Source organism: Molossus molossus, unplaced genomic scaffold, assembly GCF_014108415.1.
Source record: "Molossus molossus isolate mMolMol1 unplaced genomic scaffold, mMolMol1.p scaffold_m16_p_12, whole genome shotgun sequence".
Lineage (NCBI taxonomy): Eukaryota > Metazoa > Chordata > Mammalia > Chiroptera > Molossidae > Molossus > Molossus molossus.
Genome location: NW_023425347.1, coordinates 7232279 through 7249947, shown reverse-complemented (window position 1 = coordinate 7249947; position 17669 = coordinate 7232279). Strand labels below are relative to the sequence as shown.

Here is a 17669-nt window from a genome sequence, read left to right as displayed (position 1 = left end):
ATATTTCATCCACTAGTTCCAGTCTGTCCTTTCCTTACCTGACCTCTGAAATGGAGCCACTGGCCTTGAAAAGCCTGGTATCTAAAATTAATATTCTTCCCCATCTGACTAAGAAGGCAACAGCTGAGCAGCATGAGATCAAGGACCATATTAATTTAAACAGGGGCTCAATGTGGCATTTGAGAGAGAGGATACTTCTCTTCATAGTGGAGACTTGTCTTTTCAGAAGATTTATACTGACTGACAGCGAAGACTTAGCCCAGAAACCGTGTAGTCATTGTGAACTCTGAGAAACTTCCCTTTTTCTGCCGGAACTTACACTCTACCTTTGGAGTGGTCAAAACCCTAGGATCGCCTGCTATTACTGGTAACTACTCTATTTTCTTTTCATTGTTATAACCTCTCACATCTCTTTTCTTTCTCTCCATGTTGTCTTAACAAGTTGGATCAAATTCCAGGTAGAGATTAACATTTCATTTCTTTTCAAAAGTATTACGCCTTGCACCTAAGCGTTTGTTCTAACATGTTAATTGTTGTGGGTTTCTGATTCCGTTTCAGCACCATTTGCCATGACATACTATATTTTAGTCATAATTTGCCTTAGAAATAATCATGCATTTCTCTCCTCACTTCAATAGCGAGCTATTTCAGGGCAATTTGAAAGAATTCCAAAAGTGACCTATAATATATCTTATAGAGTTCTGGTTGGTACTATTTACATTAGAGTATGTCTGAATGTAAGATCTTTATGTGGCTAAGTTGAATTTTGTAGAGCATTGGATTTTAAATAGTTTGAAACTCAAGGTATAATTTTACTATATGAGTTAAGAAATGAAGCTTTCTGGAGATAAAAACAGATTATTTTAAATTTACAAAAAGCTGGAAGAAAAAATTTTAAGAAAATCTCCAGCAGGGGGCCTTGGGAGTTGGTGGTGAGAACTTTCCACCAATTCAGATCACACTCTTGCCCCATATATTCCACGGAGGTGTAGATACATGCACACATACATACATGTAGACCGCCAGTATCAAAGCAGTATTACATGTAGTACCTAGTTTGTAAGGAAAGTAATTGAAGGAAGGCACAAGGATTTGAGCTCCTTGGTACCAAGCTATTAATGAAGATGAAAAGAAAGGTATCTGTGTAGATATCTTATCTATGGGAGAGGGCTGTAAGGAAACAAATGTCTTTTAAAAAAATAAACACCAAACATTTTAAAGTGTAGGCAGAGAGGGCTCTGGAAATGACTCACTTGATGGAGACCACTCCCGAGAGGGGGGCCAGATTCCCAGGAGAAGCGTGTGAGGCCCTTCCCAAAGGAATCCCTTCCTCCTGTGGATGGGAGAAGCAAATCTTCAATCCCAATAAAATATAAAGAAATTTCATATTCTATATTTAAACTGGCCACTTGATATAAATATTATTTTATGCAGTGAGGAAAATATTGTCTCCAAGTGGAACTTAAGGTTGCTTCTTACTGTTTGTTTTTGTAGGAAAATGCGAGGGGAAAAAAACCTCTTCCTTTTAAAGTTGCATCATTTGAAACTCAATATTAATAGTAGCATTTCTCTTCCTATTTTTGGATGCTTTCTCCAGTTAAACAGAAGAGACTTCAAAATTTTCACAGGTCATGTTCCCCAAAAGTCAAATATGTAAGTGATGAGAACTTGGTTTCCTTTCTTTGCAGTCAAGAGGAAGGTGCACTCAAAAGCCAGGACTGCATCTTGATCTGCCAGTCAGGGCCAGACGGCCATGGAAACCACACTCCAGACAGTGACTTCATCGAACTCACCACCAAGATGTCAAAAGTGAAGAGGCTGGAAGAAATCCCCACATGTCACGACAGTGACTGTCTGGAGAAAGTGGCGTTTTTTCAGTGCATGGAAAAGGTTGAGAAGATGAGATGTTTTCTAGAAGAAAGTTCTAGTGAACAGGCTTCAAGTTCTGGAAATAATGAGGTAACTGGGAGCTAATTTAGTCTCCTGAAAAGTATTAATTCTATCTCATCTTCTCTTACATACATCAATAAAGATAGGCATTTATCAGACCTTTTTCAAATTGCATTTTGTCATTTGAGTGCAGACTTAGAGAACATTTATAATTAGACAAGCTTTAATTTTGTTTCATTGAGGACTGTGCATTGTAGACAACTGAGTTTGGGAAGCACTTAGCAGGCCTTTGATTATGCATCTCTGCCCACACACTACATTATAGTTATTGGCTTTGAAGTTATGAAAGTGAATTTATGGAAACACATTTCTTAACTAGGATCATTTAAAAGCATGGATTTGGACATGAAATTCTGAGAAGCAGTTACTCTGCAGAAGTTTCCACTTTCCTCAAGACATTAATCTCCTCACAGGGTAGGTGGTAGAGCTGTTGACACTGATGATCAGTGACAGGGATAAGCAAGCCTTGCCTGATGGCAGGCCCGTGTCCTCATTGTGCAGTACACCGGCCCTGAGCCCGACTGTGGCCGCTTGATCTTTGGCGAGTTACTACCATGGGGCTGCCTCATCGGGATAATGGGATGATAGATGTTGTAAAAATTAAGTGCAGTACTGTATAAAAAGCACTTAGAATGGTATCTGCCACCATGGTAAGCATTTAATAAATGTTAGCCAGCAACAGTCCCCTCACCTACCTTAGCTTAGTCAGCTCCCTCTCATCCATCCACAGATGGGCATTTCCTGGCCCAGCGCCCACCTCGCAGTGTTTTGCCTGTGCCTTTGTTCCCGCACAGGCAATTGTTTTGAATGTTGTATGTGACCTTTCCTAGGATCATTCAAGGTCAGGACCTCCTATCACCCGTCCTTGCTTCCTCAGTTGCTTTCCCAGTAACTGGCACGTAATAAGCACCAAACAATGTTTGTGGAAGGAACAGATCTATTTAAGTGAAATCTGCCCTCAGGTTGAGGGTTAGGAGTCATTGTTTTCAACAATCAGAGCAATTGACTCTCATTAAGCAGGTTTGGGAAACATCTTTCTTTGTCCAGGTACTGAAAACACTCTTCAGATAGCAAGGGCGATTCTGAGGAGCAACAGGATGAAGTAGAGCTGTTAGGGAAAAAGGGCAGAGGAGTCTTTATTGTGAGTGAATAAGGAATGATAAAATGTACTGGAGAGAAGTGCATTAGGTCAAAGCTTAGGTTTTTTGAGATCTCTACTTTCCCTATGAGTTAATATCTTGCTCAGGATACACCAAGAAAACATTTCCACAGGCAAAATTTCTGTCAGACATGAAGGGCTTCTTCATTGGGGCTGTTTACAGTGCAAACAGAAGGACTTCTTTTTCTGTTCATTCATTTCTGTAGGACAGAGAAGACAAATATTCTTAGATAACTTTGAAATAACCAATCATCTTAATTTGATAATATGAATTTGATAATTTTTCCAGTACTGTTTTTCTCCAGATTCTGATATAATTTTTATAAGTAGGCAATCTCTTCAAAGAGTGAGATGGTTAAGCTGAAACATGAACATTTTAAGGAAGAATTGTTTTTGTGGTGAACTGTTCCAGAATAATAGACATCAAATGATTTGGTAGTGAAATATTTTAGGATATATACGTATATTTTATCCTCACCCGAGGACATGTTTTCATTGATTTGAGGGGGAGGAAGGGGGAGAGAGAAAAAGGCAGCAATGTGACAGAGAAACATATGCCTGCCATACACGCCTCAACCAGGGATCTGACCTGAAATCTGGGTCGAAATGATGTGCTCTGACTGGGGATCGAACCCAGCACTTTTTGGTATATGGGATGATACTCCAACCCACTGAGCCACCTGGCCAGGGCTAGTACATTTTTGAGGGAAAGACTGAGAATGCCATTCCTCAGAAACCCTAAGAGAACATCCATCACAGCTAATCTGATGTCCTTTGTTTGACCTGGGCCTCCTGGCTTCAGTCCTGCAGTCAGTGCGGAAGGTGGGAAGGAATGGCTGGTAGTTCCATATGCCCTATTAAGTTTCTTCTTTGTAAATGGCGAAGAGCCCAGAGATGTCAGCAATAAATTTCCCCGTCTCTCTCTTGCCTGGTGGAGGACCGATGGGCACACGAACGTGAGGCCCAGAGCTTTCCTCCTTTCTGTGGCTGCCAAGGCCCTTGTGCTGGAGGCTCTTGCTTGACCAGTCAGTGTGTGCCAGGGGAGCCGGCGGGCCTTGGCAGTGGGTGGTGGAGAAGGGCATTCCAGCAGCTCAGATGTCTTTGGGTATGTAGACAGCGCTAGACTGACACGTCTCCACATTCTGCCGGGGCCATAGTAAATAACACTCTTTTCTCTTCAGGGATTATTAAAAAAAAAAAAGAGCCATAATTTTTCCACTTACTCTCCTCTTTTATCCCTTCTCTCTTTGAGAAGATTAGCACTGCTAATCATAGTACAAACCTTCACTGTGGTGCACTGGAAAGAATGTACTCTGACTTTCAGACACTGTGTGATGGGGGAGCTGTGGTTTGAAGGTTTGAAGTGCAATTCTTTCTAGAAAAGTCTTTACTCTCCAATCCCAACAGGGCAAATTATCTGTAAATTTAACAACTTATATTTGTTGATATGGTTTGGTAAAGCTCAGATTCTTTTTCTTTTCCTGCTCTTAACCAGGCTTTTCTATTTCATTTATTTTTTTCTCCACTGGATTTATTTTTAGCTATCTTTTCTCAGTTCCTCTATGTTTTGTTGACATTATTAAATACCAGATATTCTACTTGTTTAGCATGTTTTGTTCATTTTATTTTTTTACTTTTCCTTTTTATTCTGTTTTCTAATGACTTTTCTCATTCTATGATATTTAAAGGGTATTCAAAATCACCTAATAGTGTAGAATTTTAAGAAATTTTAGCAGATATGCCATAATAAACTAGATCTAAATGTACACTCAAGGACAACCTAAAAGAAATTAATCTTCATATGAGCAGTAAGTTAAATAGTTGCTATTATATACCATGAATTAATAAATAATAAATGACTCATAGCTCTAATTAGTATTACTTTTATACAATCAAATCCAGGATTTCTCCTTTTGTTATTTCTCTGTTTCCTATATGAATAGCTCCACTCTGCATTTCCCTCAGATCTAATGTACTGTTTAATACAAATACAAATACACACACACACACACACACACACACACACACTAGCTGCTTAATGAAAGACAAAAGAGCCAGATAATTTTTTTAGGCAACCAGAGTTCCATTCTCCCATTGGGTTCTGTCTGCTTCTCTCTGCCTCAACCCATTTGCTGTACACACCCCTACATTATATGCCCAAGATTAACTATGCTCACCTCCTAGTTCTTTGGTTTTCCCCACCTTCCTGTACATCCTTAAATACTTCTCCATCCAAAAGGCGTGGTTCCGAGCAGGGGAGTGAGGTGAAGCTGTAGGGGAGGAAATAAGGATGACCATAGCATACGGAGGACTGCACAGCCCCTGGAATGTTTAAATGCTTGGTATAAATGCTTCAAAGAGCGAACAAAACAAAACAAAACTTCTTAACAGGATTGTGAATAGGATAGAGTGGGTTGGAGCTAAACCTGGATCTGCTTATTTTGATTGCAGTTGGTGCTTGTAACAGCAGATGGTATTTCCTGACTAACTGCTATGAAATTGTATCATCAGTGGCATTCCTAAAGACAACAACTTAGTTCTCAAAACAGTGTAGATGAAGGTGGAGTTGTAAATTTTTTAAAGTCACATTTCCCCACCCCCACTTCTTTGCTCCTCACCCTTTGGGGCAGGAGGAAGCTGCCTGGCAGTAGCCCAGTCATCAAAGCAGATGCCAGTTTCTGCCATGCTAATCTCCTTGAACCGGGAGGCCCTTTCTCCTTGGTGTCAATTGTCACCACGGGTCTCTCTCTGACCCTGCACCTGTTTCAGATCTGTTACGCAGACCATCACATTTTTCCTTTTAAAGAGGCAGATTATCTGTGGTTCGTGGAACAGGAAACAGCTATTGCAGGACCCTGCAAGCACTCTGCGATCCCACCCAGCCTGCTCCTCAGAACCCAGCACCAACAGCCCAGGGCTCCGAAACCTGCTTGTGCTAGACGGTGGGGGGAAGCAGCATCTAAGTCAAGTGATTTCTTCTATAGCTGCTCCCAGAAAATGGACTTGCCACTTAGAAGGAAAGACATCTGGATTGTAGGTAGCGTGTGCCTCATCTCGTCTTCCTTATTCTGGCGTGTGTTCCAGTCCGTGATGACACGGCGAGGTCGCAGACAGAATCCTGCTCTTCAGGACACACAGGTAGTAACTCACTTTAACTACGACAAATTCAGTATTTGACTGTTTGCCATCAGGGAGTGGTGCTTGCCGAAGGGGACAAATGCAGGCCCCGACTGCACTCTGGGGAGGCACGTGGTGCGTTTCAACATTTCTAACACCTAGAATGACTTTTCGGGAACCTCAAGACAGCTATAGGTAGTGCATATTAAAGTTGGTGATCTATTTTCATTTGTGAGAGCTAAAAATAATGTCGACATCTCTTCATTTTCCTACTTTTTTTTTTTTTTTTGGTACGTGCCCCTAGGGAACTGAACCCAGGACTCTGGTCCGCAGGCCGATGCTCCAACCTCTGAGTCAAACTGGCCAAGGCTCTTCTACTTATATGACTTAATTATGAAAGTAAAATAACACAGCAGCAAAACTTCCTTTCCCCTTATTAAGGAGTTTATGGCAAAAACTGTCTGAAGAGGGATGGTCTAGCGCAGCCTCGCCCCCGCCTGCCAGCACTCGATCCCTGGCCAATCCAGGGCCGGTGTTCAGCCAGGAATAGGAGCACTCCGAGAGAAGAAACATAATTCAGGTTCTAGGGATTTTAGCACTTTCCTCAATTTTTTCCATGATCATCTATTTTACTTCCAGAGACTTTTGGCTTTTCCCCCTAGTTGAACCCCTCCTATGAAATCTTAATAACATAGATAGACAGTGTATCTGTTTAGGTATTAAAGGTATATCTGTATTTTATATGTAAAAAGAATAAGAATTCCCCCCACAACAATGACTTTTTATTCCCTTGGGAGTGATGTCACTTCAATTGAGAATGCATGATTTACAGTTAAAATTTTTTTTTTTCTGGAGCAGTTGGGTAATATAATCTTATGCTTATATGGGGGGGCAAAAGTAGGTTTACAGTTGTGAGTATGTGAAACAGTTTATTCTTGTATTATTATTTATTAATTATTGTATTTTTTCCATACAAATAACTATAAGCCTACTTTTGCTCCTGATTGTATAAAAATGCCTTATTTATACCTCATTCAACAAAAAACCACCAACTCAGCATCTTGGTGGTGTGTAGGGCACTGAGACCCCAGGGAGCCGGACTTTCTGGAGGGTGCTGAGACTTCCCAGGGGACTCTGACCGGACATAGCTTTCTGGGACCATTAAGTTCACCTTCAGAGGAATTACCAAACCTTGGAATGGTTTATCATCTGATCTATTATACTTGAGGACAAAGGAAAAGAGATAGGAGAAAGATGAGTAGATATGAACAGATTTTGTTTGTTTGTTAAATAAGACACCATCAAACATTGTAAGTCTCTTTAGATCTGACCTAAGACCACAGTTAGGCCTTCATTTTCAGACTTGGTCACTATTGCCCAAGTATTTATCATTTTTGTCCGTTTAACCTATCTCCTATGGGAAATATTAGAAGATTTTCATCTTCCAAATGGAAAAGGATGTTATTCACCCAACCTATGAGAAAGTAGCCCTCAAAGTATTTTCCAATGAAAAGCTCAACAAGATATATGGCCTAAGTAGGAGTGTTGCTGGTATGCATTTTAAAAAGTTTTTGCAACTTTTAACTGCAAAGAAAATGTCTCTTAAATCAGATTCGACAACATATCCTTGTACTTTTCCCCATTGCTAATGACTATTCAGAAATGTGGGCTTAAGCCCTGGCCAGTTGGCTCAGTGGTTAGAACATCGGCCCACAGACCAAAGAGTTGCAGTTCAATTCTGGTCAAGGGCCAGAACCTGGTCAAGAACCTTAGTTGCGGTTCAGTCCCTGGCCCTGGTTGGGGTTGTGCGGGAAGCAATCAGTTTATGTGTCTCTCACATTGATGTTTCTCTCTTTCTCTCCCTCTCACTCTGTCTGAAGATAAAATGGAAAAGTATCCTCAGGTGAGGATTAAAAAAGAAATGTGGGCTTAGAAATTTCTATAAGCACAGCAGTTTTAAAAACAGTCTTTCTAGGGACACCAGAGAACCCTATTTATGATATTAATGTGCTCTGTATCCATTTAGGACACAAAACAAGGCAAAGGTTTTCCAGTGCCCTGGTACAGATGCCTGCCCATGTAGCTCTGTGTGTGCCGCACCAAACACAGATGACTCATATTTATGTTTGTGTAATTTCAGGTTCTCAGAATAATTAAAATTCTTAACAGTTTGTTATAATTTGGGGTAATATTAGAAAAATATCTTATTTTCTTTTTCTAAAACTTAAAGCAATGTAGTACAAAATATAAAGATTGCAAATCACTTGTGTTCCTAAGGAAGAAAATGTATAACATACTTGATAACAAAATTCCTAAATGTCCATATCAACTTACCTGAAACATTTATGGTTGTAAAAAGCACATTTATCTATTAGCATTTCCCAGACTTTAATTTTTCACATACCACCTTTATGACTTTTGCTATATCTGCATACTAATTTTATTCCTATTAAATATTTTCATATTTAAATGTCTTGAACATTTAAAAAATATTAGCAGAAGAAATAGCAGAGTGAAGTCATGGTTTTGATGTGTTTATTCTAAATTTTCAAATATACAATAGCACACAAGCACACTTGTAAATTTTAAAAATGATTTGTTAGTTAACCCCAAATCCCTAGCAATGAGGTTATCCTAAGTCAGCCTGTGGGCACTATTTCCAGGTCTCCAGCCTGTGCCATTTGGCAGTTTCAGCTCCATTTCTCACGTTCTGCCTGCCACAGAGCCACAATAAAAGCCCAGAGAAACTGGTGACAAGCAGTCAGCAGTGGAGTGAAGAGAGATCTGAAGTCTTTCCTCTAGATAGCAGACACGTAGAAAAGCGATAACAGGTAAAATTCATCCAGTGCTCTATATGTGCTTGGGCCAGAGTTCTCCAAATTGTCGCTCCGGAGGTCCCAGCGAAAGCAGACCAGAGACAAGAGCGTGAGCTGCAGGTAGGCTGTTCCGGAAACGGGCTTCAGGGCATAGGAGCGGGAGCCTGAGCAGTGTGAATAGGGAAGGAAAGAAGCCCCAAGGTCACATTGCCAAGCTGACCACTGCTGAGTGGTGGCCTCAGAGCTATTCGCCCATAAGACTGAGGGGGGCTCTGATCCACCAGGTGCCACCCCCTGGTCAAGGCTTGTCCCGTGGATTGATGAACCCCATGGAATTTTCTTTCCGTTTTTTATTAAATTTAATTAATTAATCTTTGCTATAGATGATTCTCCTTTTTCCCTCACTGATTCCCCCCTCTCACTCCCCACCCTGTCCCCAGCCTTGTTGTCCGTGTCGATTGTTCATGCATACATGCATATAAGTTCTGTGGTATATCTCTCCCCCACCATCCCCTCTTCTAGGGATTGTCAGTCTGTACCCCACTTCCATGTCTCTGGGACTACCCCAATCCTCAGACTGTTATGTTCATTATATTCCACAAATAAGTGAGATCATATGATACTTGTCTTTCTCTGTTTGGCTTGTTTTGCTTAGAATAATACTTTCCAGGTCCCTCCATGTGGTCTCAAAGGATAAGAGATCTTTCTTTCTTACAGCTGCATAGTACTCTATTGTGTATATGTACCACTGCTTTTTTATCCATTCGTCTACTGATGGACATTTGAGCTGTTTCCAGATCTTAGCTATTGTAAATAGTGCTGCTACGAACATGGGGGTGCATATATTCTTTCTGATTGGTGTTTCAGGCTTCTTAGGGTATATTCCTAGAAGTGGGATCACTGGGTCAAATGGAAGTTCAATTTTTAAATTTTTGAGGTAACACCATAGTGTTTTCCATAGTGGCTGCACCAGTCTGCATTCCCACCAGCAGTGTACTAGAGTCCCCTTTTCTCCACAACCTCGCCAACACTTGTTGTTTGATGATTTGTTGATGGCGGCCATTCTGACAGGTGTGAGGTGATACCTCATTGTTGTTTTAATTTGCATCTCTCTGATGATTAGTGATGTTGAGCATTTCCTCATATGTCTCTTGGCAATTTGTATGTCCTGTTTGGAGAGGTGTCTATTCAGCTCCTCTGCCCATTTTTTAATTGGGTTCTTTGTCTTCCTTTTGTTGAGTTGTATGAGTACTCTATATATTTTGGAAATTAACCTCTTATCTGATGTATCATTGGCAATGATGTTCTCCCATACAGTGGGTTGCCTTTGGTGGTGGTTTTTCTTTTGCTGTGCAGAAGTTTTTGAGTTTGATGTAGTCCCATGTGTGCATTTTTCCTTTGTTTCTGTTGCTTTAGGTGATGAATCAGTGAAAATTCTGCTGCGTATGATGTCTGAAATTTTGTTGCCTACAGTTTCTTCTAGAATTTTTATGGATTCATGTGTCACATTTAAGTCTTTTATCCATTTTGACTTTATTCTTGTGTATGGTGTAAGTTGATGGTCTAGTTTCACTTTTTTGCATGTAGCTGTCCAATTTTCCCAACACCATTTATTAAAGAATGTGTCTTTACTCCACTGTATGCTTTTGCCACCTTTGTCAAATATTAATTGAGCATATTGTCTTGGGTCCATTACTGGGTTCTCTATTCTTTTCCATTGATCTATCTGCCTGTTCTTGTGCAAGTACCAGGCTGTTTTGATTACAGTAGCTTTGTAGTATAACCTGGAATCTGGTAATGTGATCCCTCCAACTTTGTTCTTCTTTTTTAAGATGGCTGTGGCTATTGGAGGTCTTTTTTGGTTCCATATGAACTTTTGAAGTATTCGTTCTAGTTCTGTGAAGTATGTCATTGGTATTTGATGGGGATTGCATTGAATCTATAAATTGCTTTGGGTAGTATGGACATTTTAATGATGTTGATTCTTCCAATCATGAACAAGGTATGTGCTTCCACTTTTTTATATCTTCCTCTATTTCTTTTTTCAATGACCTGCGGTTTTCTGCAAATAGGTCCTTTATTTCTTTGGTTAAGTTTATTCCTAGGTATCTTAATTTCTTTTGCTGCAATGGTAAATGGGATTTTTTTTTTTAGTTTCTCTTTCTGTGAGTTCATCATTGGTGTATAAGAATGCCATCAATTTCTTGATGTTAATTTTGTATACTGCTACATTGCCAAATTCATTTTTTAACTCTAGTAAATTTTTGATGGAGTCTTTGAGGTTATCTATGTATAATATCATGTCATCTGCAAATAATGACAGTTTTACTTCCTCCTTTCCAATTTGGATCTCTTATCTTTTCTTCCTGTCTGATTGCTGTGGCTAAGACTTCCTGTACTATGTTAAATAAGAGTGGTGAAAGTGGACATCCTTGTTTTGTTCCTGTTCTAAAGGAAATGCTTTTAGTTTCTGCCCATTGAGTATGATGTTGGCTGTAGTTCTTTCATATATGGCCTTTATTATGGCAAGATATGATCCCTCTATTCCAAAATTGCTGAGCATTTTTATTAGAAATGGGTGTTGAATTTTGTTGAATGCTTTTCAGTGTCTATTGATATGATCATATAATTTTTATCTTTCATTTTGTTTATGTGGTGTATCACATTTATTGATTTGCAAATTTTGTACCAGCATTGCATCCCTGGGATGAATCCCACTTGGTCATGGTGAATAATTTTTTTGATGTATTGCTGAATTTGATTTGCTAGTATTTTGTTCAGGATTTTGGCATCTATGTTCATCAGGGATATTGGCCCGTAGTTTTTTTTCTTCTTTGTAGTGTCGTTTTCTGGTCTGGGAATTAGAATTATGCTGGCCTCATAAACCAAGTTTGAAAGTCTTCCTTCTTATTGAATTTTTTGAAATAGTTTGAGGAGAATAGGTGTTAGTTCTTTAAATGTTTGGTAAAATTCCCCCGTGAAGCCGTCCAGGCCTGGATTTTTGTTTGCTGGGAGAGTCTTGATTACATCTTCAATTTCTTTTGTTGTTATTGGTCTGTTCACGTTTTCTATCTTTTCTCGGTTCAGTTTTGGGAGACTACATGTTTCTAGACATTTTTCCATTTCACTTAGACATTTTTCCATTTCCATGTCAAATTTGTTGCTGTATAATTGTTCATAATATTTGTTTACAATCCTTTGTATTTCTGTGGTGTCAGCTATTATTTCTCTTCTTTCATTTCTGTTTTTGTGTATTTGAGTTCTCTCTGTTTCTTGGTGAGTCTAGCTAAGGGTCCATCAATCTTGTTTATCTTTTCAAAGAACAAGCTCTTTGTTTCATTGATCTTTTGAATTGTTATTTTAGTCTCTATGTCATTTATTTCTGCTCTGATCTTTACTATTTTCTTCCTTTTCTTATTCTGGGTTTTTATTTTGTTTGTTTGTTTGTTTTTTGTTTTTTGTTTGCTTTCTTGTTCTTTAAGATGTGAGGTTAGACAGTCAATAAGAAATTTTTCTTGTTTCTTGAGGTAGGCCTGTAGTGCTATGAACTTCCCTCTCAGAACTGCTTTTGCTGCATCTCATAGATTGTGTATTGTTGTGTGTTCATTTTCATTGATTTCCAGGAAGTTTTTAATTTTTCCTTGATCTCCATGATTTCCAGGAAGTTTTTAATTTTTCCTTGATCTCCATGGTAACCCATTCATTGTTTAATAACATGCTATTTAGCCTCCATGTTTTCAAATGTCTTTGCATGATCTTGTTGCAATTGATTTCTAGTTTCATGCCATTGTGATCTGAGAAGATGCTTGATATGATTTCAATCTTCTTGAACTTGTAGAGACTTAGTTTCTTTCCTAACATGTGGTCTATCATTGAGAATGTCCCATATGCACTTGAAAAGAATGTGAATTCTGCTGTTTTGGGGTGTAATTCATAGATATCTATGAAATCCATTTGCTCTAGCGCTTCATTTAGAGTCTGTGTTTCCTTGTTAATTTTTTGTCTAGAAGATCTATCTAGTGATGTGAGCGGGATGTTGAAGTCCCCTGCTATGATTGTATTTCTGTTGCTTTCTCTTTTGAAGTCCTCCAGAAGATTTTTAATATATGTTGGTGCTCCTATATTGGGTGCATATATGTTTACCAAGGTTATATCTTCCTGTTGGACAGATCCTTTCAATATCATGTAGTGGCCTTATTTGCCTCTAGTTATGGCCTTCATTGTGAAATCTATTTTATCAGATATGAGTATTGCTACCCCAACTTTTTTTCCTTTTTTGTTTGCTTGACAGATTTTTTTCATCCCTTTACTTTCAACTTATGTGAGTCTTTGGTTGTGAGGTAGGTCTCTTGTAAACAACATATATGAGTCATGCTTTCGTATCCAGTCAGCTACTCTGTGTCTTTTTATCAGAGCATTAAAACCATTCACATTTAAATCGTATCCAGTCAGCTACTCTGTGTCTTTTTATCAGAGCATTCAAACCATTCACATTTAAAGTGATAATTGATATGTACTTATTTATTGCCATTTTTGTTTAGTGTGGTTTTATTTTTCTTCCTATTTCTTCTACTAATTACAGCAGTCCTTTTAGCATATCTTGCAGTGCTGGTTTGGTGCTAATATATCCCCTTAGCCTTTTTTTTTTTTTTTTGTCTGGAAAGCTCTTTATTTGACCTTCCATTTTGAATGATAGCCTTGCTGAATAGAGTAGTCTTGGATTCAGGTCCTTCTTTTTCATGACCTTGACTACCTCATGCCATTCCCTTCTGGCCTATAGCGTTTCTGTTGAGAAATGAGCTGAAAGCCTTATGGGGTTTCCTTTGTAGGTAACCTGTTGCTTATCTCTTGCTGCCTTTAGGATTCTCTCTTTGTCTTTAATTTTTGGCATTTTAATTATTATGTGTCTTGGTGTGGGCCTGTTTGGGTTCTTCTTACTTGGGGCTCTCTGTGAATCCTGAACTTGAAGGCCTTCTTCCTTCACCAAGTTAGGAAAGTTTTCTGTCACTATTTCTTCAAATATATTCTGTAACCCTTGCCCATTTTCTTCCTCTGCGGGGACTCCTATGATGCAAATGTTATTACTTTTCCATTTGTCCCACAGTTCTCTTAAGCTGTCTTCCTGTTTTTTAAATCATTTTTTCTTTTGGTTTTCTGATTGGTTGAATTTTTTCTACCTGTGTTCTAATTCACTGATCCCATTCTCAGCTGGTTAATCCTTCCAATGTGTTCTTAATTTCTGCTATGTCATTCTTCATTTCCACTTGGTTGGTTTTCAATGTTTCACTATCTTTTCTCATGGTGCTGATGTCCTTACTCATGCTGTTGAGCTTCCTCAAGATTATGGCTCTGAACTCTACCTCTGATAATTTGCTTAACTGCATTTGATTTATCTAATCTTTGATACAGTTCTCTTGTTCTTTCATTTGGGATTTGTTTCTTTGTTTCACCATTTTGGCTATCTCAGTGGGTTTTGGAGGCTGCCAAATTTTCCCTGTGGGTGTTGATGTTCTGATGTTTGTGGCTCCCTCTACTGGGTTTGGATAAGCCTGGGTGGGCCCACGTTAAACACCACAGTCAAGTCTTACTTTCCTGGGTAGATTTGCAAGCCCAGGAAAGGTTCAGTTATCCTCTAGCTTTTCCCTGGAGGCTAGTAGTCTCTTTTACTCAGTCCCTTGGAATGTAGCCCTGGTGTTCTGCATAAGAGGGTTTCTAGAGGGTGGGATAGATGCTGGTTGTTAATGAGCCTCAATTTGCATTTCTTTGCCTCACCTGGAAAAGGCTGACTCTCTGAGGGAAGGGGAGGGAAGGGGAGGGAAGGGAAGGGAAGGGAAGGGGGGGGGGCTGCTGCTTTTCCCTACAGCTCTGGGAAGGAGCACACTGACCACCGTTCTTTGTGGCCACAACTCAGCAAAAAATCTGAGTGCCTTCCAAATCCTGGGTGTCCCCACAGAGTTCCAGCCCAGTCTGCCCTCCCTCTGCCTGAGCCCCCAGGTGAGTCCCTGTGGCTATTTTAGCTCTCTGTCCTGGCTCTCTGCACTGTGGAGTGGGCTTGGTCTTTATTCCCCAAGGGCGCTTCTCACAGCTAAAAGTGTTGCTGTCTGTGGGCTCCCAGCTCGCCATCCTCTTACTCCTCCACAGATCCTACCATTGTCCCTGATATAACTATGGTCCTGTCCTGCTGCTTTTCTGATGCTTTTTTCTGAGGATTTGTCTTTACTTTAGTTGTAATTCTCATTTTTTCTTGGGAGATCATCTGTGTAGCTTTCATTCACTCTGCCTCCATTTTCACATCCTCTATGCCTATCTTGTGTGCAGGTGGGTCGCACAGGCCTCTCTGGTGCCCCCACACCCTGCAGGTCCCATGGGTAACTGGATCTCACAGTCCCTGCAGGGTCGCACAGGCCTCTGTTCTCCCCCCCTGCCTCTCCCCCCCACCCTGCAGGTCCTGTGGGCTGGCAGCTGGATTGCACCAGTCCCTCTTGGGCTCCGGCTTCACACTGCTCTTGTGAACTGCTGGACCGCACAGGCCTCTGTGGAGCCCCAGGTCCAGTGCTGGTGGCTGGGGAGTGCTGCTGTCCTGTGGGGCTCAGCTCCTGCTCAGCTTTTGCTGTAGTTTTGGGATGGGTCTCAGCTGTTGGTCTGGGCTTCTGTTGCCTGGGGATTTATGTCTGCTTCCCAGCCTCTGTTGCTGGGGGTATATCTTGACTCTGATTGGGCTGCTACTTCGGAGGATGGTGCTGGGCTCCAGGCTGTCCCCGGCTTCCGAGACCAGCACCTTGGCAGCTCCACTACCGTGCGCTGGTCTGTGTGGACACAGAGTGTGCACTGGTCCGATGGTGCCCGGGCGCTGGTGGGCTCAGGTTGCTGGGCTCTAACTGCTCCCACTCGGAATTTTCAGATGCATATGGGTGACGGCTTGTTCCCATTGGGGTCCCAGGGAGCACCTCAACCTCATTTACAACTTTTAATTAGGGAAAAGTATTTGACTTGATTGTGTAAAAATGATAGGTGCTCATTTGGATGCCGGCACAGACTAGCATGTAACCAGAGCTCGTGGCTTCGTGCGGTCAGAGACGCTCACGGGCACAGGCTGCCACGGCACGTCCACAAGAATGGACACTTCAGGCCCGTGTTCTAGTATTAGGAACATTGGGAACACAGTGTTGAGTGACCTTGGAGGTCAGCTCATCCGAATCCTCCTTTGAAGGGGGAACTCGAAAAGAGGTTAGTGGACCTGCTCAGTATTTGCGACATCAGGGACTATGTTTTCCTAAAATCACAGTAGTCTTCCGACCTCATCTTCTGTGTTGCTCTTTCCGCGCTTGCCTTCGCCAGAGCCGGCCTTCCGCACAGGGGGTGGGCCCGGCGCAGTGACGGACGGAGCTGCGGGCCAGCCAGGCTGCGGGCTCACTGCCTCGGCACCACCTCTTTCCAGGGGGAACATCCTGCTTCTTAACTTTCCAGTGCCTCGGGTTCCTCCCCCCAAGAACAGTTTCCCCAAGGCCTCATTCTGGGAGCTGGGAAGGCTCAGGTTTAATGCTCCTGTCAGTGGCCAGGTGCCAGGAAATCCAAAAACGGCAGCAACCAGAGGAGAAACCCTCTGATTTGTCTAGCTGACCTTTAGCTTCTGGAATTTGCATTCCAGATTTGAGCAATGCACTGGATGTAGTTTTCCCATTCTTATAATTTTTATACTGTTTAAGGCTTATCTGAACTAAATTAGGGTAAGGGCTAGGTATAAAAATGAATTATAAAGACAAGATTTTAATTCATAATGTATTTTTTCTGTCCTTGAAAAGGACTCTACCTTCTGTACAATGTAAATGTTTTATAATAGCATTTTCTCACCTCCAGCCATACAATTTAAGTAGAGCTTTTCTTCATTGTTTTGGTATGCCAGAGTGCAGGTATACCCCTGGAACTTTAAAAAAAATTCTCACCTGAAGATATATTTATTGATTTTAAAGACAAGAAGGGAGAGAGAGATCAGTTGCCTCCTGTACATGTCCTGAATGGGAATCGAAACCGCCACCTTCTGGTGCACAGGGTGACACTCCACCCACTGACGAGCCCCGGGGCTCCCCCTGGAACTGCGGGGTGCTGATAGCCAGCATTGTTCTAGCACCGGGCCTGTTTCAGAGCATCTGCCGGCTCTCCAGGTTCATTGCCAGCTTGGATATCTTTGAGTCTAGCATATATTTAGTCGTCTGGATATTTTCAAATTCCGAAAGGGGCTTAGAGCTCCATGGAACACCGAGGGGATTAAAGAGGAGGAAACAGCAGGAGGTGAAGATTTTCTTTGGAGCTTCTAAGTCTCCCAGAATCTGCCAAAGACCTTAGTACTCCTCAATCACTCAAGCGCCTTCAGTCCTCCGGAGAGAGCTTCAGGGGGTCTCAAAGCGTGACCTCAGAAAATGCTCATCGCCCACTCCAGTCTGAAGCTCCCAACAGCTCTCCGTGTTTTCCCAAACTGTTCAAGGAAGGAGAGGCTGGAACAGGCAAGGGCAACAATTGCTGAATATACATTGACCAGCACCGTCTTTCCGTCGGGGCGTCACCCACCAGACTGGCAGTTCCCCAAGTCAGGTCCCTGGAACCACTGGGGGTAAGATGCAAGACTCTCA

The 17669-nt window shown here is 41.3% G+C and overlaps 1 protein-coding gene across 2 annotated transcripts in view; it reads left to right on the top strand.

Moving 5' to 3' along the window:
• The first annotated feature begins 294 nt into the window (after positions 1 to 294).
• The window catches only part of MYLK4 (myosin light chain kinase family member 4), a 107721-nt gene continuing 90346 nt past the window's right edge, over positions 295 to 17669 (top strand). The window contains exons 1-2 of one of the 2 annotated variants that reach the window (XM_036256397.1): positions 295 to 367; positions 1689 to 1959. In XM_036256397.1, coding sequence (XP_036112290.1) covers positions 1801 to 1959 — 159 coding nt within the window. In that variant the 5' untranslated portion in view covers positions 295 to 367; positions 1689 to 1800. Of the gene's footprint in view, positions 368 to 1688; positions 1960 to 5954; positions 6248 to 17669 lie in introns of those variants that run through there. The other variant, XM_036256396.1, reaches the window with a different exon arrangement.